Source organism: Rattus norvegicus, chromosome 1 (assembly GCF_036323735.1).
Source record: "Rattus norvegicus strain BN/NHsdMcwi chromosome 1, GRCr8, whole genome shotgun sequence".
Taxonomy (NCBI): Eukaryota; Metazoa; Chordata; class Mammalia; order Rodentia; family Muridae; genus Rattus; species Rattus norvegicus.
This window is the reverse complement of record NC_086019.1, coordinates 172,436,488-172,459,951: the sequence shown is the minus strand read 5'-3', so window position 1 is coordinate 172,459,951 and position 23,464 is coordinate 172,436,488. Positions and strand designations below refer to the sequence as shown.

Genomic DNA, 23,464 nt, shown 5'->3' with positions numbered 1-23,464 from the left:
GAACGTGCCTATTTCATTTACAGCCGTTCTACGGCTTGTCTCTCACTAATTTAAATTTATTTAAATGCCATAGGGTTTTTCTGTTTCTATTTACTATGTCCTAAGTCCCTCCAACAGGACCATGAATTTAGATGGTCTCAGGCTGCTTCTCTAAAACTGACCAGCAGGTGGCACTATGGAACCATCCAAAATAGCCGAGGAGTCCTAATTGTCCCTAAGATGTGTCCCCAGGACACGGTCCTTTACTTTTAAAAATGAAGAAACCAAGTGTGCCACAGACAATGCTCTTATATTTATACCCCATCTTGTTCTTGTTGGTACAGTGTTAGTAAGTGTCCCAACTCCAAGCCTCGGTTTCCAGACCACAGAGGGAACAGAATCTGCCAATACGGCTGCAGCTGCGATGCAGCGGTGAGATGTGGGTGAAGTACAGAAAGGAACTCAAGCCTCTACCTTCTCCTGTCCAGCAGCCTCCTGGGTCTGGCCACAAGGATGGTTCCCAGAGCTCCCTAGGCAGTTAAGCCTACTGTGGCCTGAACCCTGAAGACAGGTAAGGTCTAGACTGTCCCACACAGGGTCACTCTATAGAAGACAGCCCTTTTAGACACAGCCTTGACTACCCATGAAGGTGAATGGGGCAGCCCCCAGTCAGGCACCTTGACTGGGGCTCATGCCTGCCTGGGAACTGAGGACTCACATAGCACACGGCTGCCAGCTCCTGGCGCAGGGTTCCACTTTCCAGTGTAGAAGATGATGCCTTCTGAGGGTTGACGCCATTGTCATAAACGGTGAACTTAGTGCCCATCAGGTTGGACCTGAAGGAAATACACACCCAACAGCCTTACATACCTCTTCTCACGGCACAGGATAGCCCATTCTCTTATAAGGAGCCTACAGAGCATTCATGGGATGGGCCAGGGCAGACCTGGGGACACAATGGAAGTACTCCACAAGCTGTCAACTCAACTCAAAGGGCTGACTTTCATTTCAGTGAAGGAAATTCAGGGAGCCAGTGTTCATAGGTTTCTTGGAGGGGACAATGGCACTACTTTTTCAAGGAAAGTAAGCAGAGTGGCATCTAGGAGGCCTGAGAGCATTCTGCACCTCACAGAGAATGGCTGTGTCTGTCCTGTCCAGGGCAGTGTCCAGCTTAAGCTACTCATGTCTTTACTTATTCATCCTCAATGAGACCTCACCTCAGGGCTTCTTTGCAGGCCTGTCCCTTGGCTCTGACAAGGAATCTGAAGCAACTCTTCCACTGTGGCCTGTATCACTGGCAACATCCTGGCTTGACCTGTCACTCATGCTGGGCCTATTACCTAATACCCTGGAGCAGCCTAGGCCTGTCTGACTCAAGGCTGGGCAGACTTCTTCAGAGATATCAGAAGACTTGCCAGTCCCCTCCCTCCCTCGCCTTCCTGGGAGAACACTGGTACCGCAATTTCCCGATATAGCTATCGCCTCCCCGAGACAAGTCTGTCGGGTCCACAGAGATGAGGTAATTGGAAGTTTTACTCTTCTTTCTCTTCCTGCCCGCCAAGAGGAACACCTTAAAGAGTAAAGCAAAATAACATTACCGATTCAGCCTCTGTCCCCTGCCACCCTGCCCCCAACTCCGTGTGCACTCACAAGCACTACAAGTCCCTGAGTCCATACAAGACACTTAGTTCTCTGGAGAACCCAGAGGTCAGTCTCAGAGCTGAGCTTCCCTCATATTCTAGTCTTTAGGCCTTCAGACTGAAAATACACGCCCAGAGGAACCTCACCTTCTTGCCATCTTCACGGTCTAGGTGCAGAAAGTAGGTGGGGTACATGCCCCGGTCCATGCCCTTCTTGTCCCGAGTGATTCGGCATTTGATGGTGATCCCTTGTGGAGCTGGCCTCAGGGCAAACTCCTCTAGATCCTGGACCTCAATATCCACTGGTGGCTCTGGGGCTGCTGGGCTGGGGGCTGATGCTGCCTCCTGTGGATAGAGGAAGTAGATACCTGAGTAACAGGACTCTGTTTGAGATGAGTGGTCTAGAACAGAGTCTGTCTCCAGATTCGGTGAGCGGAAGGGAAGGATCAGGTCAGGGTCCCTGGGGTGTGGATGTGGCCATCTTGCTCAGTGTCGAGAGCTATGTTCTAGCTGTCCCTTTCCTCAGCAGTTCCTGGAGGTGGAATCAGGGATAAGGGCAGGTTCTCAGGAGGTCATCCTGCCCGAGTTCAGCTCTTCCCACAGCCTAGCTCCTTGACCTTGCTGAAGTGACAGGAAGTGCAGCAGAGAAGCAGAAGAGCCCAGCTAGGGAAGCTTCACATAGACACCAAGCCCAAGGAGACCCAGCACCTCATGATGCTGTCACATACACCATACCACCTCACGTCCTAGTTTATTGACTTGACACAGCAGAGCCAGTGGTGGCGAAGGGGTTGGGGGTGAGGGCAGGGAAAAGGGTGCATGCCCAGATCCAACTGATCTGTGGCCATGTTTATCATGGATGGTCTTGATATGAGAGGGTCCAGCCCACTGCGGGTGGCACCATTCTTACGTGGGTGGGTTTGGGCTAAGAGCATGGGTCTGAGCTAGCAAGCAGTGTTCCTACACAGGTCCTGCGTGAGCTCCCTCAATGATTGACTGTGATCTGACAGTTCAAGCTTAGGAACCCTTTCCTCTCCAAGATGCTTCTAGTGCTTTATCACAACAGAAAACAAACTAGGACGCCACCCATAGGCAGAGCTAACTATGGACTGTGGGACCCAACCGGGGATGAAGGTCCTCCTCACTCACCCTGGTGGACTTCCTGCTCGTGGCAGAACTAGGGCGGGTGTTGCTGTTCAGCTGGGAGGAGCTAGAGCTGTTTTCATCCTCATCCTCTTCCTCATCAAAGCTCATGCTGCTGGAGATGCCTACAGTGAGCAGAGAGCGGGCGGGATGAGCACGCGGATGGGTTTAGAGTGAGGATACAGGATCCCATGTGGATGCACACTCAGCCACTGACTCGCCTACATCCAGACACTCACGCCGCTCTCAGTACTGCCACTCATCCAGACACATACGAGGACACGGGTTCTCTGTTGCATACATGAACTGGGGCTCATCACGATTCTCCTAGGGATACATCCCCACCACCCAATTTCAGCTCAGCCCCTGCCGCACACTTCTTCTTCACCTGCAGGTACATCATCCCTATCTCTTGAGTGTCAAAGCCTAGGGTGAGCTGAGCCTGCACAGGAACTCTCCACTTCCGACTAAAGGCAGAAGCCACAGACTCGAACTCGGTTCTCTTACATCGGTGGGCGGAACTGACTGCTTTCCCCAGCTTGCCCTGAGCCTGTCCCAGCTGTCCTGCCTGACCCAGAATGCCGCTCTGAGTGGCCTTAAAAGTTCTTTCCCCCGAAGCAGCAGTTTAGTAAGTACCTTATCAAGGGTGTGGACCTGCAAGACTATACCCAGGATTCCCTAGGGTTAGGGTTCATGACAGAGAAATTGGGCAGTGGGTTTCCAGGGAGGACCTGCCCTGCTTCCTATCAGACAAATGGACAGCTTCTTTCAAAGGGCGAAAGTAAAAGAAATCTGCGTGTAAACCTGGCCCTCATGGGAGCTCAAGACAGGTTAGGCTGCTGGCAGGCTACCCCAGTTCATACTTCCCTTAACTTGGCCTTATCAGGGGTCCTGGCCCCAAACACCTCATCTGATTCCAAGAATGCTCCTCCCCCACATCCAGGGAAGGGCTGGACCAAATGTAAGGAGGCTGTGTTCCTGGAGAAGAGAACCTGGGACTGAGCTCTGGTCCCAGCTGGGCCCCCATGGGGCTCACCCTTCCTCTGCATCGTGGCTCGGAGGTCCTGCCCGCTGGGCTGTGCGCCCCCGCCGGCTGCTGTCTCCCCTGCATCCTTGGCGTGGTCTGACTGTCCCACAGTCAAGATCTGCACTGGGCCTTGGGCCTCAGACTTGTCTTCTGCCAGAGTTGCTGGCCCGCTGGTGCCTGCAGGCCAGATACTCCTGAGTCACATCCAGGGGGAGGAGAGAGCCTGGATTCTCAGGTGACCATGAAGGGGAAGGCATGGGTGACAGGACCCTCTGTGAAAACTAATGACTGCTGTCATCCTGTCAATATTTGGCAAACTGTAAAAGGACATGGGTGTTGTTTCTTCTGTTCTTTCCCCCCAGATAACTGCCAAGGGTTGGTGTGAAAGACAGACAGCAACTACCTACAGAGTCAACTGCACAGTGGAAAGAACAAGACAGAAAACAAGATCAATCCAGACCATAGTTGAAAGCAGCAGTCCTTCCTGGACACAGCCAGGTACACACTGCACATGCTGGTGTTCTCTTTACACACCCACACTCGTACAGCACACACACATACATCACTGAAATGGGGTCCTCCCTCGAAGGCTGTGGGTCACTCATCCCATGTGCCCTGTCTTCTTCCTCACATTTTCTGCCCAAGGGACCACAGCTTTAGTAGCAGAAACATGACCTGGCCCATAGGTGGCAGCCTCTCTGCCTGGCTGAGCTTTGCTCAGTGTTATAGCCCAGCTCCCGAAGCCCAGGGATCCTAACACCCCACTGTCCAACCTTGACACAGTAGCCTAGAAATCAATGGTTATGGACAAGGACTGAAGAGTCAGGTGCCAGGAAACAGGACTTGGGGAAGTGGCCACCATCACTGCCATTGATCTCTGGGGATCTGTTATACTGAGGAGCAGAGGGTCTGAGAGTCCCCGGAGACAGGGAAGGACACTGGGAGAAATCTACATAAGGTAGAGCTGGCAGCACATGCCAGGAGCAGAGAGCTTCTGACAAAGGGAGTACCCTGGCTGGAGACTGGATGGATGGCGCTCAGGCTGAGGTAGGCTGGGAGGATGTGGGTGGTCCTGAGCCATAGCTTAGTACCTTCACTTCCTGGCGGTCTAGCAAGGCCTTCCCCACCCACACACTAGCCAAGGTACTCATGAACTAGACAAGGCCCCCTGATGGGCGCCCCGGGGTCAGGAGGCTATGTTCTCCCCCACCCCAACCCCTGTGAGGTCAGGCTCTGGGAGGTGTGGGGAGCCAGGCTAACCTTTATGCTTCCCCTTCTTCTCCTTCCTGGGGGCCCCACCCTGGCCCCCGGATGCAGCTGCTCCCTTGGTCTTCTTGGCTGAGGCTGGTGCTGGTGGGCGGGTGGCTCCTGGCTGTACACTGGCAAGTGAGTCGGCCTCCTGAACTGCTCAGGAGAGAACCCAGGGGGAAAAAAGAATGGGTGTTGTAGGGGCTGGGGATTTAGCTCAGTGGTAGAGCGCTTACCTAGGAAGCGCAAGGCCCTGGGTTCGGTCCCCAGCTCCAAAAAAAAAAGAACCAAAAAAAAAAAAAAAAAAAAAAAAAAAAGAATGGGTGTTGGGTGAGATCAGAGCTCCCACTTGACCACAGTTCCCACCTCAGCCCTTGTGTGCTCTTCACCCACGGCATCAACCTGCTCATCTCAACCAGGCAATGGTCAAGCATGGGGAGCGGGGAGTGGGAGGGTCTGCCTACTACAGTGAAGCTGACAGCTAGAAACTGAGGCTCCGGGTTCTGCCAACTGTTCTGAGCCTGGGCACGTACTGTGTGTGTGTGTGTGTGTGTGTGTGTGTGTGTGTGTGTGTGTGTGTGTAGGATGAGTGTGTAGGATGTGTGTGTGCATGCGCGCGTGTGTGTGTAGGATGTGTGTGTGCGAGTGTGTGTGTGTGCGTGCGTGCGTGCGTGCTTGTAGGATGTGTGTGTGTATGAGTGTGGGGGTGTGTGTGTTGAGGATGTGCCATGGAGGAGGGGAAGAACTTCTGAAAGAGACTGCAGCCAATACAGGTACTCCAGAAAAACTGCTGTGGCCTTGGGTGCCGAGCTCATGGGACCCACTGTGAGGGGGAAGGGCTCTGTAAGACAAAGAGCTAGGTACACCAACAGGAAAGTAGAGATGGTCCCTGCCATGTTCTTCACATAGTGAGACCAGTAGCCTCCCTCCTGGTAGGCTTCCCCATCTCCTTCCTCAACTTCAACACACTGCTACCCAGCATGTATCCAGCTGCACCAGGCTGGCCTAGTGCCCTGTATGAACCACACTCCTTTCATGTTACTGCGTGTTTGCCTGCACTGTCCTTCCCAACTGATTAATTCTTACTTCAGATTTCCTGAAAATTCCAATGAGAGCCAGGACCCTGCTCTCCCGACACAGCCTGTTTATAACTGCCAGCATTCTCTCCCACCTAGACAAGAAGCTCCATGGGAATGGAGAGCACACCCGGATGCTCACTCAGACCCAGAGCCACAGGAGATTCGAGGTTGTGTATCACAGATGAGCTTTGCAACAGGTCAAACATCTCCAGAGAGTGTCAGTTCTAATGTCACACACACCCTTACCTCTTCTGGGAGTGAGCTCCTGCACTAACACCAAGAGCCAGCAGAGGGCAGCAAAAACCATCTACTATCTCCTCTCTCCTGCCCTCTCCCAAACCTTGTGGTGCAGAACCTAAGGAGAAAATCCTGGACAGCCAGCTGCAAGAGAACCACGCCTGGGTAGATGAATTTCCACAGACTGGGCTCTGCTGAAAACTGAGTGGAAGTGGAAGTGGAAGTGGAAGTGGAAGTGGAGGTGGAGGTGGAAGTGGAAGTGGAAGTGGAAGTGGAAGTGGAGGTGGAGGTGGAAGTGGAAGTGGAAGTGGAAGTGGAGGTGGAAGTGGAAGTGGAAGTGGAGGTGGAAGTGGAAGTGGAAGTGGAGGTGGAGGTGGAAGTGGAAGTGGAAGTGGAAGTGGAGGTGGAAGTGGAGGTGGAAGTGGAAGTGGAGGTGGAAGTGGAAGTGGAAGTGGAAGTGGAAGTGGAGGTGGAAGTGGAGGTGGAAGTGGAGGTGGAAGTGGAGGAGTCCTCAGCCAGAAACAGTGACCTACAGGTCAGAAGCCAGACATACTGAGTATGTAAGAACTAAGAGAGCAAGGGAGCAGGTGACCTAGGAGCTCCTAGGCAATGTAAGGCAGGAAGACAGGAGAGGAAATCCTCTCAGGAGAGCATGCCGGTGGGTGCAGGATCTCAGGGACATGTATCAGACCAGAAACCTGGACCCCGGAGCTTCCTGATCCAACACTAACCACCTGGCAATCTGAACATAAACAGGATTCCGAGGCTAAAGATGTCTCTCTGCCTGCCTCACTCAACCTGAACCAGGTACAACATTCAGCCTGGGAAAAACCTACAGGACGAGTCCCTTAGTCCCCCCTGCTTCCCCCCAGTCCCCTAGCATCCCGAGCCCCATGCTGGGGATTCCCTAGGCTGGCTGTCTCCAGGGCAGAGAAGGAATGTACCTTGGTAGCTGGTGCTGCCGCTGCTGCTGAGGTAGGACTCGACCAGGGGGGCTTGCTCCTCTGACTGCCTGGCACGCCGGCTCCGAGGCCGCCCATCTGCATTGGCCTGTACCATCAGCGGCTCTTGGCGCTTCTTCTTCTGCTTCTGCTCCAACAGGGCCCGCTACAGAGGCACATGGTAGACACACAGGTGGACTGGCCCACTACCTCCTCTAGAAGGAAGGGGGTTCCCACAGTAGGGCCAAAAGGAGCCCCCTGGTCACCAGGCTGGGTTCCAGGAGTTGTATCAGGATTTCTGGCCCTGCCTGGGTCGGGACTCATGTTGTTGGCATCCTCTGATTAGCTGCCAGCCTGACAGAAGAGGCAAGGCCTGGCATAGGGTTAAGGTAACACAGGACAGGTAAAGGAGAGGAGGGCTCGCTCTCTACCCCACCAGACAGGGCATCCAAAGAAGAGGGACTCACTGCTCCTCACATCCCAGCTGAGACTCTGCCTCCCACCAGCCCCAGTCTCACTTACCTGCCGGTCGAGCTTCTGCTGCCTCAGGTTGCTGCCCTCATCATCTAGGACACTGCAGAGGGAGAAAAAAGTATTCAGGGCTGCCCAGGGATGCTCTAGGGGGTGGTCCATAACCCAGCCCCATCCTTTAAACTCTAGCATGGTTCCCTGAATTCATGTGGTGGATGGAGAAGAATGGAGGCTGCCACCTAGAAGCTAATTCAAGGAAAGAAGGGAGAGGTGCCATTCAGTGGGAAAGCACTTGTTTAGTGTGCAGAAGACCCTGGTCTGATCCCCAGCACAAATAAAACATAGCCTTCAAGACTGGATGTGGTACATCACTCCTATAATCCCAGCCCTAGGGAGATTGAGATAGGAGGATGGCAGTTCAGGGTCAGCCTGGACTATGTGAGACCCCGTCTTAAAACAAAACAAAACAGAACAGAAAATGAACAGCCAAGAAGCTCTGTTAGAAGCTTCTTCTCTTCCATTACTCTGAGAACATCTGAGCTAGCCTGTCCCTGGTAAGAAGAGGATGAAACCTCTTCAGATCCCTGAGCAGGGCCAGGCCTAACTGACAACCAGAGGAGCCTAAGCAGGGGCATCAGTCAGTACTTGCCAATCCCAAGAAGGCCAGCCTTTACGCCTGGGCTTGTTTCTTCCAGTTCCCTACCCTCATCTGAGTCTCCTGCCTTTCCATCCCTTTTGGGAAAAGCTGAGTACTCTGGGGCAGACCATCCCCCTATCCTAAATTCCTGGCTCCCAGGCAAGACTAGGGGATATACTGACATAGTTCCTGCTCCCCTGCATTCCAACCAGGCCCAGGCCCGGGCTAGGTAAGAATAACTGCAGGGTAGAGGCAACGCACAGCCCAGCAGATGACTGTGAGCCTTGCCTGGCCACTGGCACAGCAGAGGTTGTACTGAGGGCATCAGTTCCTTGAGACCCACCAGTCTTAGGTCAGGCAGCCTCTTTTCACGAATGCTATTCCTGCCCCTTAAAGAAGGCAGACCATGTAACAGGGAAGTGGTAGCTTAAGTCACTTAGTCTTCTTGCTAGATCGAGATACCTCTAGCCCAAATTCTATGAAGTGCCAACTCAGGATGCTGCCAGGGAGAACCTGAGGCCCAGAGTTCCGGAAGCCCCAGGCTGCTTCTCATGTTAGAGACTAGCTGAACCAGACCCAGCAGGCGGGGACATGTCCAAGTAGGCGTGAGTGCATAGGATTTGAGGGGGGCTGTAAGGAAGTGTATGGATGGCTTCTATGTATGTGCACAAGAGTGTGCAGACCCCTGTGTTAAGAAGTAGGCTTGCTTGTGTAAAGGTGAGTATGGTATATATGTGGATGGTCTGAATATGTGTGTGGTGGTTTGAATATCGTTGGCCAGGAAGTGGCACTATTAGGAGGTATGGTGGCCTTGCTGGAAGAAGTGTGTCACTGTGGAGGTGGGCATTGAGACCCTGCTCCTAGATGCCTGGAAGACAGTCTTCTCCTCACTGCCTTCTGAACAAGATGTAGAACTCTCAGCTCCTCCAGCGCCATGCCTGCCTGGATGCTGCCATGTTCTCTGCCTTGACAATAATGGACTGAACCTCTGAACCAGCTATGCTGTCCTTTATAAGAGTTGCCTTGGTCACGGTATCTCTTCACAGCAATGGAAACCCTAACCAAAACAGACGGCAAAAGACAAGGTCAAAAAGACTCCAAAAATGAGGTGAAGCCCTGCTTACCTTCTGACAGCTGAACCGATATCTCCATTAAAATACTTGTGAAGCTAGTCATCCACTGCCACTTGCCTTCATGGTCACCCAGGACTATTATGAACCTTTTTACCTGATGGCTGTCCAAATACATTACACCTGAGTAGAAGGCCTTCTCTTGGCACCCCTGAATTGATCTGTGAGGAGTCCCAACTGTGATGTGGGACTGTGTGCAAAATGGCCTCATTTATCAAACCCTCAGCTGCTAGAAGACAGGAGAGAACGGCACAAAGACAAGCCTCTAAGCCTCAATCTTCCCCAGACAGCCTGCCTGCTTGCCCAGGAACACGGCTGGATCCAGTGCTCCTAGATGCATTACCATGACCCAAGGCCTCAACAAGCTGCCTAAAGCTTTGTTGTGGCTGACCTTGCCACGGAAAGCACGCTGACCCTGTGTTGTAGCCACTCTGGAGACCTAAGTCTCTTGGGTCTCTAGAAAGAGCAGAGGTGTCAGGAAATCAAGACACCAAGGGTATCAAAAGATCTGGGAGGCCACAGCTGTCCCCTGCTCTGCTATTTACATCAGAGACACAAGGACAGAGCACTCCCGACAACGGATACCCAAACTCGCTGACCACCAAGGTCCACAGCAGCACACACTCACTGCCTGTAGAATACAGGTGAAAAATGCTCACTAGATCCAGTGACCCCCATTGGCAGGAGCCGAAGGGTCTGAAACCCTGAGATGCTCTGGTTAGGCCTGGCAGCCTGATCCTTGCATCTGTGTGCTGGTAACCTGGCCTCAGAAGTTCCTGTGGGATCTCCACAGGTCAGTATTCACCTCTGTGCCAGTGGGAGAGGATATTTACCTCTTACTAGTATGTCACAGGCTGCATTCTTTCCAAGCGCAGTGCTGGGGACAGAGGCAGCCACCTGGTATCATTCCAGGTACTGGTCTCGGCTAAGCATAACAACAAATATGCCTTCCTGGGAGCCAATGAAAATTTCTAGAGACATCTAGGAAAAGTAAGGTGCACATGGGCAAAGCCATCTGCTGAAAGAGAGGCTCCCGGGCAGCTTGGTAACAAAACATGTTTCTGGAGGTGGTGTTCTCACTGCCCGGTACCACACAGGGAGGTGCTTTCCTGTCACAGGAACTGTCACTCAGCCTTGGACTTTCCATACAGTTGTGTCTGGGGCCAGAGGCTGTTTTCCAGGAGCTCAGTCCTTCCTCTCCCACTATTTCCACATTTCCTGGTTGGGAAGAGGGACACTGAGCCTCAGGTTTTAGTACCATTGGTTGGCCGATAAGATACAGATAGTGATAAACCAGCCGGCCTTCATCTTGGGCTGAAAAGCCATCTTATATTAAAGACAAACTAGGTTTATTCCTGTATGATGAAATTTGTTTAGCAAGAATTGGGCTATGCCTCACTTGTAACCTTAACCACAAATGCCTTTGTTTCAAGAGGTTGTTACAACCACCTCATTACTACAGCCTTGTGACCATGCCTTTGTTACCGACGGTTGAGGTGACCACCTGGTTATGTGCTATGTGCTGATTCTGCGGTTCCCCACTTATTTGCCTGCCATATCCCCCATCTGGAAACTCCCTACTCCTGGGATATAAAAAACTTATCTCCCCTACACCCAATGAGAATCTCTTGAATCCTGCCTCCGGGAGAGACAGCCCCGTACACGAATAAAGCTTGCTTTAACTAATTGGCCATGATTTGCATCCTCACATCTGTAGTAGGAACTTAACGGTGACTTTCAGAGAAAGGCGAGCACAAGGGAACAGGGTCTGAGAGATTCTAGAAGTCACAGATATACAGAAGGGCCCAGAGAGCCACCCACCACTTCACTCCCCCTCTAGGTCCAGCAAGATGCATGGAGGAGGTCCTATCATAACCCTTCCACACAACACAGAGAGAAAGCCAGATCTCTAGGAGAGCTTCGAGGATACTGAGATCAGAGTCACAGGGCAGTGACAGACAAGCTTGTGCTAGAAGGGTATTCTAGTAAGGACAAAGCATCTGGGTACAGACAAGCTCCCTGGTGAATAACAAAAGAATCTCCAGCACAGCAGCTTGTACTGAGGAGCAGTGACAATAATGACAGTTGTCTCAAGGGGGAGCAGAACCCCAGCTCCCTCCCCGTGCCCTGCCTCTTCATCTCCACCGCAGCACCATTCCTGGGGTTTATCTTCCTCACAGCACCTCCCAGGCCTGCCTCTCTGATGGGCACCATTCTAGGCTGCACTAAATGATAACCATTCAAGGAGACATTGATGGCTTTTTAATGACGCTGGTTCCAATTATAGAATCACTGCCAAGCCCAGGCTGCCAGCTGCAGCCCCGCCAGGAGGCTCAGATGGAGACAGGACACTGATGGGTGGGTCTCCCAGTTGACCCTGGCGGCTCCTTCATTATGGTCACCTCCTACTGGCAGCCAGAGCTAGAAGGACAAGGAATGTTTCAGTCGTGGTTCCGGTTTTCAGAATCCCCCAGTTTGGCTGCTCTACCCAGGGCCAAAAAGGTGGCAACTTCAACTCCCATGGAGTTGAGCTATCTACAGCCACTTACGCTCCTGAAGGGATCAGACTAGGGACTTCTCCTGTAGGCTGGAAAAGCCTAGTATGGCCACTAGGAGACCTGTTTCCATCCTTCTCTACATTCTACATTGCACTGTGTAACCTCCAGCTGATCCGCCGTTACTACCAGAGGCACAGGCACAGGGCAGTGCAGAGACAAGGCCCAGCCATCTGTGTCCAAGCCCACTTTACAGCCTGTAACCCTTTCTATCTACATCATTCCTTCCCTCAGTCACAGGAGAAGCTGCTCTGAACCCAGGAACCGGAGCTACGTACGGGCTGTAAGGACAAGCATGAGTATGAGGGTGCAAGTCTGTGTCAAATGCCAGAGTGAGGGAGGTCCACATCATGGCTCCCACTGCCTAGCAGCTGCTTGGCACACGGCTGGAAATGGGGACAGTTTCATAAATGAAGAGAGCTCTCACCTCTGAGGAGGAGCCTTCTCCTTTCCGGCCAGGGGTTCCCAAACACACTGGGTAAATTAAGGCTGCTGGTGGCTCTGGCCTTGGCTCTGTAATTCAGAACTACAGGGGAGGGGGGCGCATGCTCCAGAAACAATTTTGTTCTCTAATAATCAGCCATGCAGATGACTTTCTGTAACCACAGCTAGTAATCTTCAAAGAATTAAAAAAAAAAAAGCCCTGTAGTTTCCAGAAGGAATTGCTGCAGATTGTCCAAACGAGGCACCTGAGACTGAATCTGGCAGCGGAACTGAAGGGGTGTGTGTTTGGGGGGTGGGGTGGGGTCTAACAAGATGCAAAAGAACAGGAAACCCAAAGCGTTGCTTAGACTCGACCCAAGGAAGAACTTTCTATTCACAAGTGGTTGATGGAAGATGTCTGGCAGGAATGCTACACAGTAGACAAAACTTGGGAGGGCCTGGGAGGGCCATGCGGCCTGAGATTCTGTAGGGCTGGAGCTGTGCCTTTCAGGGGTTCAGAGGGCCTCACTGTGGTGGGACCAGGGAGTCGAGGAACCCCTGAAAGTTGTCTGAAGTTTGACAGCACTCTGGTTTGTAGAGGTAACATTTTCTCTATGCTGGGTAGAGCTGGAGGCTCCGCTAGGCGTCACTCGAGGTTCTTGCTCCCAAGAGGTTCGTGATTTGGTTCAATGCACTGCCGGCAAGAACACTGACGATGGGCATAAAGGGCAGGCCCTGCATTTGAAAGTGCTCACTGCTCTTGCAGAGAACCTGAGTTCAGCTCCCAGCACCCACATGGCAGTTGACAACTGCCCGTAACTCCAGGGATCTCACGCCCTCTACTGATTTCCATGGACTCCTGAATGCACGTGTTACACATAAACTTACACAGGCACACACATGCACATGTACACACACACACACACACACACACACACACACACACACACACACCAACTGCACAGGTCTACCACATACCTGAAGCTACAGTCCTTCCTTGGAACTCCACCCACCTACAACTTATAAAAAGTTGCAGAGTCATACATTACAGGCATCTAATACTCTTCAGGACTACAGGTAGAGAGAAAGGGGGAAAATGACCCCAGTTGTTGATCTTTACAAATGGAATGGCTCCCTTTTAATTCAGTATGTGAGCTTAATCCATGATCATTAGAAACTGAGCCAAAATTACCCCTAAGAAGATTAGCACCAACTATCACTGCTTTAAGGAAAATGAGCTGAGCCCAGGGAATGCAGGATGCAACCATTAGAGAGGGAGGGAGGGAGGGAGGGGGGAGGAGGGAGGCAAGGAGGGAAGGAAGGAAGGAGGGGGGAGGAGGGAGGCAAGGAGGGAGGGAGGGAAGGAGGGAGGGAGAGAGAGAGAGGGAGAGAGAGAGAGAGGGAGAGAGGGAGAGAGGGAGAGAGGGAGGGGAGGAGGGAGGGGAGAGAGAAAGAGAGAGAGAGGAGAGAGAGAGAGAGAGAGAGAGAGAGAGAGAAAGAGAGAGAGAGCCTTTCAGAAGAGTTAACACGTAAGTCTCTCTCCCCCATATGCCACATTCCAGTCCGATGTGCTGTGGCATCAGGGAAACCTCATAGTCAAAGCACGTGTACACATGCTGCCCCCTGCCCAGCTGCCAAGAAATATGCTTTGTCTTCTGTCCCAGTTTTCTGCCACAAGACAGACCAGTGGCTTTGCCTGCAACCAACAGCCTAGTGATGCAAAGGGCCTTTTGGATGGGCTCTCAGCACAGGTCTTCCCCACTAGGCAGTCTGTTCCTCAATCCCAGTGTTTTCCCAGGCTTTGCGCATGCCCGGAATGACTGAACAGGGCAGAGGAGGATCCTTCTGATGACATCCCACCCCCAGCTGAATAACCACCCTCCCCACTGTACAGAACAAGAAGGCAGGTGACAGGAATGGAGAAAGGAAGCAGGGTGGGCCACAGGGTGCCAAGCTCTTTCAGGGCTAGGCTTCCAGGGTGGCAGGATTCTGTGTTCTCAGCTGAGTGTGGGAGGGAGAATGGGGGGGGGTTAGGCTTGGGCTGGGTTCAGTGCCAATCACCCATTTCAGGTTACCAATGCCCTGGGCACTTGCAACAGATTTCTCAGAGACAATCCTACCTCCCAGAGGTCTCTTTTCCCAGGAGCAGACTGACCCTCCTTAGCTTGAGGTAGCTTGCTCTTCCTTCCTTCCTTCCTTCCTTCCTTCCTTCCTTTCTTTCTTTCTTTCTTTCTTTTTCTTTCTTTCTTTTTTCTACAAGCTTTGCAAGTTGCTTCAGTCCTTGGGTCCCTGGTAGAATCAGTCTTGAACCATAACCAGCCAAGCCTTCCATTTTGCAAAACCTAAGCATGGTCACATGTCACAGTCACCGTGTAGCCTGTGGCTGGCCACTACCCAACAACTGATCCCCTTGAAGATACTTCCATAGCCCTGTTGTCTGTTCAGTCCACAGCACTGCCTTCCACCTCTGCTGGCAGACAAATGGTGAGAGATACTCTGCAGGGCTGCACCAACTTCTAGAAGGTCCTTGGCACAGGTGAATCAAGAGAATACCAGAATGGCCCCAACACTACCTGCACCTCCATTCTGGACATATGTCAAGGGCACATAGTCTTTTAGAGTTAGTACAACCCAGGCCCCTGTTCCCAATCAGTTTTCTCCCTTATCCATGTGAGACTGGGGCGTGGGCTCACATGTCTGCTGGAGCCTGTGTATGACTCTCTGTCTACATGTGTCTGTGTGTGTGTTGGTGGGAAGACAGAAAATAACTCGAAAAGCCCCCACAGAAGCTAAGCTCAGAGGCAGTAATTATTCTCGAGAAAATCCCTGAATTCCCAGGCCTATGACAGGTGCCTGTTGGTAGAAAGACCCGATTTTAACAAGCTTCAGGCAGTTTGAGGTGGTTTCTAATTGGTGTTCTAGCTGGACAGACTCTTTGGAAGGGTTCTGTCAGAATCACTTTTCTTCAGTGACTGGACTCAGCATCTTTGCCTGGGCTATGTGGGTCCTGAGTGTCTGATTCTGCAACCCAACGAATGTGCACCAGGTCAGCAATAAAAAGTGGGTCTTAGCAGTCCAGCACCCTTTTTTACACACATGCCTCTTCAGGAGGCTTTAGAGACAGCCCGGTAGCCCATGGCAACTAGAGAGCCAATGAGTGGCTACGGATGTGGCGCTGCTATGGCAATGAGCTCTTTTCCCTGGTAATAGAATTGAGTAGAGTGGATAGAGAAAGGCCTGCACCTGTGTGAGGCTGGAGACCACCCCTCCCCCACCACCCACACGAGAAAACCCGGGCCTCTCTTAGGTCAGCCCAACCAAGTATCCAGGATCAGGAGGTGGGTCAGTGCTCTCGAGTGCACATGAGCATGTGAGAGCAATTCTCTGTGTTGTGAGTTAGTCCCGCTAACAAGCAGGTTACTACTGAATCTCTGAAAGATACTGAATAGCACTTATGAGTAGGTAATATGGTGTATTCATATACGCACAGATTTGAATGTATGCACCCGTGCAGCCCCCAAATCAAGGTCTACTGAGATATATGAGCACATGTAAGCTGACATGTGGCCTGGGTTCTAACCGTCTCGCCGAATCCATGCTTTGGGGATATGAACTGAACAGCAGGGGCATATTTGGCCCAGCGCGCAGATGCTCTGTGTGTGCAAGCGTGAAGATGCAGGGATGTGTGCGCACAAGCTATCCAGACGCATGTCCTGGGTGCTGGGCCTAGGAGGTGGCTCACAACAGTTCCTTTCTCCATGTGCCACCCTACTCAACAAGGCCAGAGATCTTTTCAGATGTACAGGAGGTGGAACAGGGCAGGTGGCTTCGAGGCCCTCAAAGTTGGGATGAAAAAGCCGGGCACCTCTAACCTGCGCTCTGGGTGTTTGTTGGAAAGGATACGGAGGGAGCAGTGCCCTGTCTCCAGGCCAGATGGCCCCTACCGACGCTGCATCCTGACTCGTGGGGTGGGGGCATGCCCTGGCCGCGCGCTCCCGCCCTCCCCCGGCCCTCAACATTGGAATGGGGGTCCGAACGTGCCCAGAAGCCGGGCCGCGTACCTGTAGGGAATCCAGTCGGAATGCGGCTTGGAAGTCATGTCTCCCGGGGGCGGGGCGGCGGCTGCGGCTCCGGTGGCCCGGACCGCTCCGGGCTGGCGCGGGGACCCTGCTCAACTCTCGGGCTGCCCCGGGCCGCATCCTCCCGGGCCCGGCCGCTGGGCCCCGCGGAGGCCCTCTCTGCACGCCAGGGCCCCGGCCACGGGCTCCCAGAGCGGTTGTCTGCGCGGTGCAGCGCAGAGGGAGAAGCGGCGGGAGTGCGCGGGGCCGCGGGAGCGCGCGGGCTGGAGCGCGCCTGAGGCGGGAGAGGCAGTCCGCACCGCAGGCGCCGGCTCTTGCGCCCCAGACTGAGTCCTGCGTGGCAGCCGCCGCCCCGCCCCCGGCCCCGCCCCGCCGGAGACCCCACCCCAGTCCGTGGATGCAGACTGCGCGGGATGACCACCTTCTGACAGAAGGATGCTGTCACCTAGCCCCGGTTTTTCTTTCTAGGACCTCGGCTATCTCTCAATCCTTGACTATCTCAGATTTACCCAGGATAGGGCAGAGTAGGAGGACTCAACTCGGAGGGACTCTGGTAGCCTCTACTCTGAGTACTAAGTCCCTGGTTCCTTCTCAACTTCCCGTTTCATGTGTCTGCCTCCAGAACCTTCTGATCTTCAGTTTAGTAAACGTGTTTCCTCTGCCTGGGTTATTCTTTTGGACCTACATTTCCCGTTATATATGCTTCTACAACCAAGGGAAGAGTCCTGTTTACTGTTGCACTCCAGGCACTTAGAAACTCGGAGTATGAGTGGCAACAAGAACTGTGAGAAGCAAATACTTTATCCCCGTTTCCCAGAGAATGAAGTCTGAGAAATACTTGAGCTAAGGGGCAAGGAGCAAGGAAGTGCTGGAGCTGAAATTGAACCAGGATCTCTCATTCCTCAAAGCCCTTTTAGAAAGAGCAGCAAAATCTCAAGAACAATCCTCTTAACCTTGAATGCTGATGAGATCCTGGCCATGCCCAGGACCCACATCTAATAACAGGCATGGGAGGGAAGGGTGGACGATCCAAATAGGAAGCAGGGAGAGGCTGGGTACCCAGCAATGTAGGAGGCTGAGAGGCCAGCCTGAACCTCATGATGGGATCAGGGAAGGAACTACTAATGAACACAGACCCTATTCACTCCTCAAGTGTTCCTTGGGCAGCACCAGAGAGCCAGAAGAGCCTCCGTGGAGAGAGATTTTTGGCAGAACTGGGAGGAGTGTGGTAATGACTCTCATGCTTAGTTAGGGTGGGTCCCATCTTGCTGCCCTTCAGCCAAGTCAGAACCTGCCCCTGGGGCTTATTCCAGCCCCTCAGCCTTGTCTGCCCCATAAAGTACAAACACAATAATGGTGATAAATAGTCTGCTTGGTGAGCTATCAGGAGTTGGGGCTTTGTTAGGGGAGGTTTGAATAACTTCATTAACAACCGGCCTAGGAACTGCATTATATATATATATATATATATATATATATATATATATATATATATATATGTCAGAGGAACTGAAGCATGGAGAAGACAAGCATAATGCTCAAGGCTTCGTACGTAGTCCTTGGTGAGGCCAGCATTCACATACTAGCCCTCAGTCCATGTTCTTCACCCTCTGCTTCCCGGTAGCACATGTGGTATGCATGTGTTCTTTTTCAAATCCCTCTCTGTCTAGAGCAAGACCTCAGCTCCCTAAACACTGTTAACTTTGATTATCTTTCAACCTCTTAAGGGCTATTACTGCCACATTGGACCTCCAGAAAAAGAAAACCACCCGAGAGTGGGGTGCAGGGCAGAGCTGCTGCCTTGCCTTCAGAGCAGCAGGTGAGGACTGGTTGGTCCCTCCTTCCCTGGCAGCCTGAGCACAGTAGCAAAGCTGCTCCTCTAGGGTCTGCCGTCCTTTAGCCCAGAGACCCTCATAAACGGTGTGTGAGAGGCGCTGACCCCTGAACTCCCTGTTGTCCATTCCACCTCTGCCAAAGTTATAATCATTTGCTAGCTCCACTGTAGAATGACAAGCGTCTGGAGGACTTCCCGTCAAGACTTTGAAGCTGTCTTTTCCCCCCTTTCTTCCCAAATTATCTGACACCTTAATGCAATCAGAATTAAGTTGGAAGGTCTCTGGAGCCTGAAGTAATTGAATCTATTAAACAGACACTCCTGGCTCTGTCCTAAGGGAGCAAGATCAGAGGTGGAGTGAGGTACAGAAAGGAGATGCTTTCTGTGGCTTTTCTTTCTTCATGGGCTGTGGGTGCACGTGGGATTCAGAAAGCCACGAAGACTGCCAGTGCATGTATGAGTGTGTGTGTACCTAAGAACATGTATGTACATGAGATGTGGGAGGACCAAGAACCTGGTGCTATTGCATGTTAGGGTGTGTGTGCACATGTATGTGAATTTGTCCATGAGTGTGCTTGCACATCATTTAGGGAGAAGCCAAGGATCCGTGTGCCAGTGCATAGTGTGTGTGTGTGTGTGTGTGTGTGTGTGTGTGTGCCAGCACACAGTGTGTGTGTGTGCCAGTGCATAGTGTGTGTGTGTATGTGCCAGCACACAGTGTGTGCCAGTGCATAGTGTGTGTGTGTGCCAGCACAGTGTGTGTGTGTGCCAGCGCATAGTGTGTGTGCATGTGTGTGTGCGCGCCAGTGTATAGTGTGTGTGTGTGTGTGTGTGTGATATTCAAGAGAAAGGGGGACTGCATGAGTAAGTATCTATACATGAGATATGAAAAGCTATTGGGGACTGTCAGAGAGAGAGAGAGAGAGAGAGAGAGAGAGAGAGAGAGAGAGAGAGAGAAAGAGAGCGCCTGTGAGTCCCTCTATAGACAAAGCAGATCTGCATGAGAAAGTGGTCGAGATGTGTGTGTGTGTTTTTTAAACTGGTGGCAGGGTAGGATGTGGGTGTTCTACAGGGTCTGTAGTGGTCACACTCAACTCACAACTCATGGAACGTTTTCCCACTTGAATGACATAACTGGTTCACCTATTAAGTTATCCCCAGTGGTCGAATCAAAAGGACACTCTGGAAAGCTGCATACAGAATTTTATACTAGGCTGCAGACTAAACATTATATACACTTTTACGGTTGTGCTATATAAGTGACTTTGAAGAAGGGCATAAGCTTTTCAAAGCTTTCCCCAGGAACAAGGTCATAGCAAGCCCAAGATGCCTTTCTCATCACTGGTCTAAATACTGTTAGCATAGGATATTTCCCAATAATTTAAATTCTTCTTGTTATACTTTAGGCATTAAAACAAGCAAACCGGAGACAGTCTGAAGGGCTGTGCTGTCTAAGCGTGAGGACCCTGGAGCCAGCTCTCCTCAGCAAAGTCAGTTCACCTAGAGGAGGTGGTCTGCACTGGGCACTGGTTACTGCCATGTAGAGTCCGTCCTACATCATCTACGTTCAGTCCAACAGTTTACTGACGAGGCCACCTCTTTCAACTGCGGAAGCAAAGGGGTATGAATAATAAATGAGTATGTGCACAGACTGAGCCCTGCCTCGTGGCCTGGCATTGTGATCCTGCAGTCTGGCAAAAGCAAGTCAAATCAATCAGATGTCTGCTAGACATTACCGGATCTACGGCTGATGCAGGGTTTGGTGGCTGTGGCAGGGATAAAGGGCAATTGTCACTCTGGCAGTAGAAATGGGAAGAAATGATGGCTATACGGCAACCAAGGGAGACCAGAGGAGGAAGAGCACAGAAAGATCTTCCATGAATAGAAAAGGGTGATGGTTGACTTGGGCCTTGAAGAGTGAGAAAGATTTTTTATTACAGATAGGTGAGAAAGGAAAGGGAGAGATTAATAGTTACCAAGAGACTATAAATACCATCCAGATACTATATTCACTCCAAACTAGATGTCATGAGCAAAGTCACAGACACAGAGGAGTGCACAGGATGTGCTTGAAACCCAAGGTGCCAACCACTGTGCTGAGTGGTCCTGGTGGCAGCGGATGGGCCTGGAAAGTTGAGTTAAGTTAGATTATCTGCTAGTGTGTTTCAGTTTTTATCCTATAGCCAATGGAGAACTACTAAAGGTCTCTAATCGAAGAAGAAACTGCTTAGGAGTAAGTGTGAGATAGCACAAGATAACCAAAAGGAATCAGGGCTAATAAGGAAATCGTACAGAACACAACTAGTAGGAGAAGAGAGGAAGTAGGGTGAGGACAGAGTGTGTATCAGTAAGTACACAGTTCTACTGGAGATATTAAGTATCCGAGCTTAGAATGAGAACTGGTTTATGAGTGGGGTGCCCTTTGGAGCAACCCAGTATGTTCCCGTGCTTTCAAAGCTGTAGTGTAGATAGTAGCATGTCGATGGCCGGGCAATACCCTGTGGAAGTCCTACTTGCAGAGCAACAAAGACTGTGAGCTCCACTGTGGATGACGAAAGTGAGGGTAAACAGGTGTGTGGCTGGCTTTGAAAACACATAGGTTGGGGTTGGGGATTTAGCTCAGTGGTAGAGCGCTTGCCTGGCAAGCACAAGGCCCTGGGTTCGGTCCCCAGCTCCGAAAAAAAAAAAAAAGAAAGAAAAGAAAAGAAAACACATAGGTTAACAGTAGACAAACAATCCATTTTCCAAAGCACTGCACGCCTAACACAATAGCAAATAATTACACACGCACGAGCATAGTGTTCAAGGTTCTAAGCTCTGAAGGCATTTAAAAACAGAGCAAATATAACAGCTACGAAATCAATGTGTGATAACAGAGAGCCACTGGGTTTGGGTCCTACAGGATTGTCATTGGCTGAGTGTGTCTTCTACGCTAGGCAGTCCTCTGTGTGGTTCGTAAAGACAAATCTGGGTGACACATGATAAAATGGAATTCTTCTGCTCAGGTTCCAGTCAAAGATCTGAATTAATAGATCACGTATTTGCTGGGCGGTTGTGGCCCATGCCTTTAATCCCAGCACTTGGAAGGCAGAGGCATGTGGATCTCTGAGTTTGACAGCCTGGGCTTCAGAGTCAGTTCCAGGACAGCCAGGGTTACACAGAGAAACCTTGTCTCAATAAAGAAAAGCAGGACTTTGAAGAACCTGGATCTGTGCCCCAGCTAACACCCATCTTGGCACATACAAGAGATGCTTCGAAGGAGGTCTGGGGGAAGTTTAGAAGGAATTTTAGAGCAAGCCTTAGAGCCTAAGTGATTCCTAATAATTGGAAAGTGTGGGGTAAGCTACTGTCTTCATCTTAAACCCAGGGAGTAAGGCTTTCAGAGACCCATAGTGGAGTTTAGTGTGGGGCCATAATGGTCTTGAGGCACCACTCATGACAAATACACAGAGTCAGGAACAACCTGCCTCTTCCCTAATGGCAGGGAGGTTGTGAGGACTCAGTACAGGCTTGTGCCCCAGGTTTGCAAGGCAAAGGAACAGGAGTGGTTCCTCTGGATCCTGACTGGGGGGATATCCAAGCATGAGTGGTTTAGTTGCAGGCCAAGAAGTCTCCGCTGTAGGAGGTGATGACAGCGGGGGCGGGGAGCGAGGCTGAGCTTTCCAGGGCCTGAGAAAGGAGCTTGGAAAGGAGATCCAGGGAGGAATCTGCTAGAAGGAACATCAGTGATGGTGTGGTCTCCAGGATCCCACAACAGCACTCTAAAGGGAGGGAAGGCCAGGAAAAAATACAGCAGCTCCTCAGAGTAGTCATGGGAGAACCCTGACTCCCTCTTCTCCCATCCCCCTCCTTCCATCAAGAAACCAGGAGAGGGGTCAGACAACTCTTTGTAAGCTCACCCTCTCCCCTCTGGACGAGGTTCTATGTGTGACTGTACTGGGAAGGCATTGTTGAAGTAACTGAAGTCTTTTGGGGGAGAGGGATGCAGGTCTATGGTAGAAACGTTCCCTACCATGCACAAGGTCCCGGGCTTGACCCCCGGCCTCACATCACACACAGATCTGTGGTTATTTTTAGTCTAACAGGACAGATGACAGATCAGACAACTTTGTGTTGCCTGAAATGGCCCTAAAAGCCCAAAAGGTTTAGTCTTAGGACTGAATTTCATCTAATTCTAGGGAGAAAGAGGCTACATGGACTAATGCAAAGCGATCAAAAGAGACAGAAATATATTGGTTTTATGATGTCTCCTGAGTCACTCTCATTCAACTTGGTTACACATGGCTCCCCTCGTCCTCCCCATGTCACTTGAGATAACTACTGCTGTGACCCTCATTTTACAGATGAAGAAATAAAAGGGTACAAAATTTGCTCAGGGCTGTGCACACAATAAACAATAAGAGTTCAAGTTCAAATTTAGGCAGCGGAGAGTTTTAGAGCCCACAGGCTTAACTGTCATCCTCTAGAGAAAACCAAGCAAGAGGTGGAGCTTTTGACGCAGAATTGTTCCAGAATTCTAGCCAAAGGAAACATGCCTATTGACGCAGAAATGTATTCATTAACATTTTATTTTAGAATAGAGGAAATCAGTTGAGGTGGGGATGAATGTCTATTGATTGGGATTCGGTTAAATAAATAATTCTGTGTTCACAGATGGACCACAAAGCATCTTTTATGGGAAGCATTTAAAGACAGAGGAGCAGATTAATGTGATGGTGCACTGGCGATAAGTGAATGGTCTCATTAAAAGTAAAACTGCCCAGTGTGAGAAAGGCACAGTCTAGTGCCATTGGCTATGCCACCCCAGGGACCACATCCTCCATTACTTTTGGTTCCTCCTTCCAGAAGCTCCCAGCTTCTTGGCACCTGAACCCTAGTGATCCATGAATAGCAGACAACATCCCAACTCCCAGGGCTAGGGAGATAAATCAACACTGTCTATGCACAATGCATGCATTTATTTAAACGACAACAAAAAGGCAGTTTGAAGCTATGTAGGCTGATACACCCTGAGTCACCGTGGGCGATATGACACGGCACT

At 51.2% G+C, this 23,464-nt stretch overlaps 1 protein-coding gene across 4 annotated transcripts in view; it reads right to left on the bottom strand.

Moving 5' to 3' along the window:
- Tub (TUB bipartite transcription factor) overlaps positions 1 to 23,464 on the bottom strand; it is a 79,020-nt gene that overhangs the window by 5,840 nt on the left and 49,716 nt on the right. For 2 of the 4 annotated variants that reach the window (XM_063282067.1, XM_063282071.1), the window contains exons 2-9: positions 7,817 to 7,868; positions 7,298 to 7,460; positions 5,050 to 5,193; positions 3,799 to 3,966; positions 2,769 to 2,887; positions 1,767 to 1,964; positions 1,437 to 1,549; positions 698 to 815 (exon numbers count right to left, since the gene is read on the bottom strand). In XM_063282067.1, coding sequence (XP_063138137.1) covers positions 698 to 815; positions 1,437 to 1,549; positions 1,767 to 1,964; positions 2,769 to 2,887; positions 3,799 to 3,966; positions 5,050 to 5,193; positions 7,298 to 7,460; positions 7,817 to 7,868 — 1,075 coding nt within the window. Of the gene's footprint in view, positions 1 to 697; positions 816 to 1,436; positions 1,550 to 1,766; positions 1,965 to 2,768; positions 2,888 to 3,798; positions 3,967 to 5,049; positions 5,194 to 7,297; positions 7,461 to 7,816; positions 7,869 to 16,571; positions 16,611 to 19,847; positions 19,979 to 23,464 lie in introns of those variants that run through there. The other 2 variants (XM_063282072.1, NM_013077.2) reach the window with 2 other exon arrangements.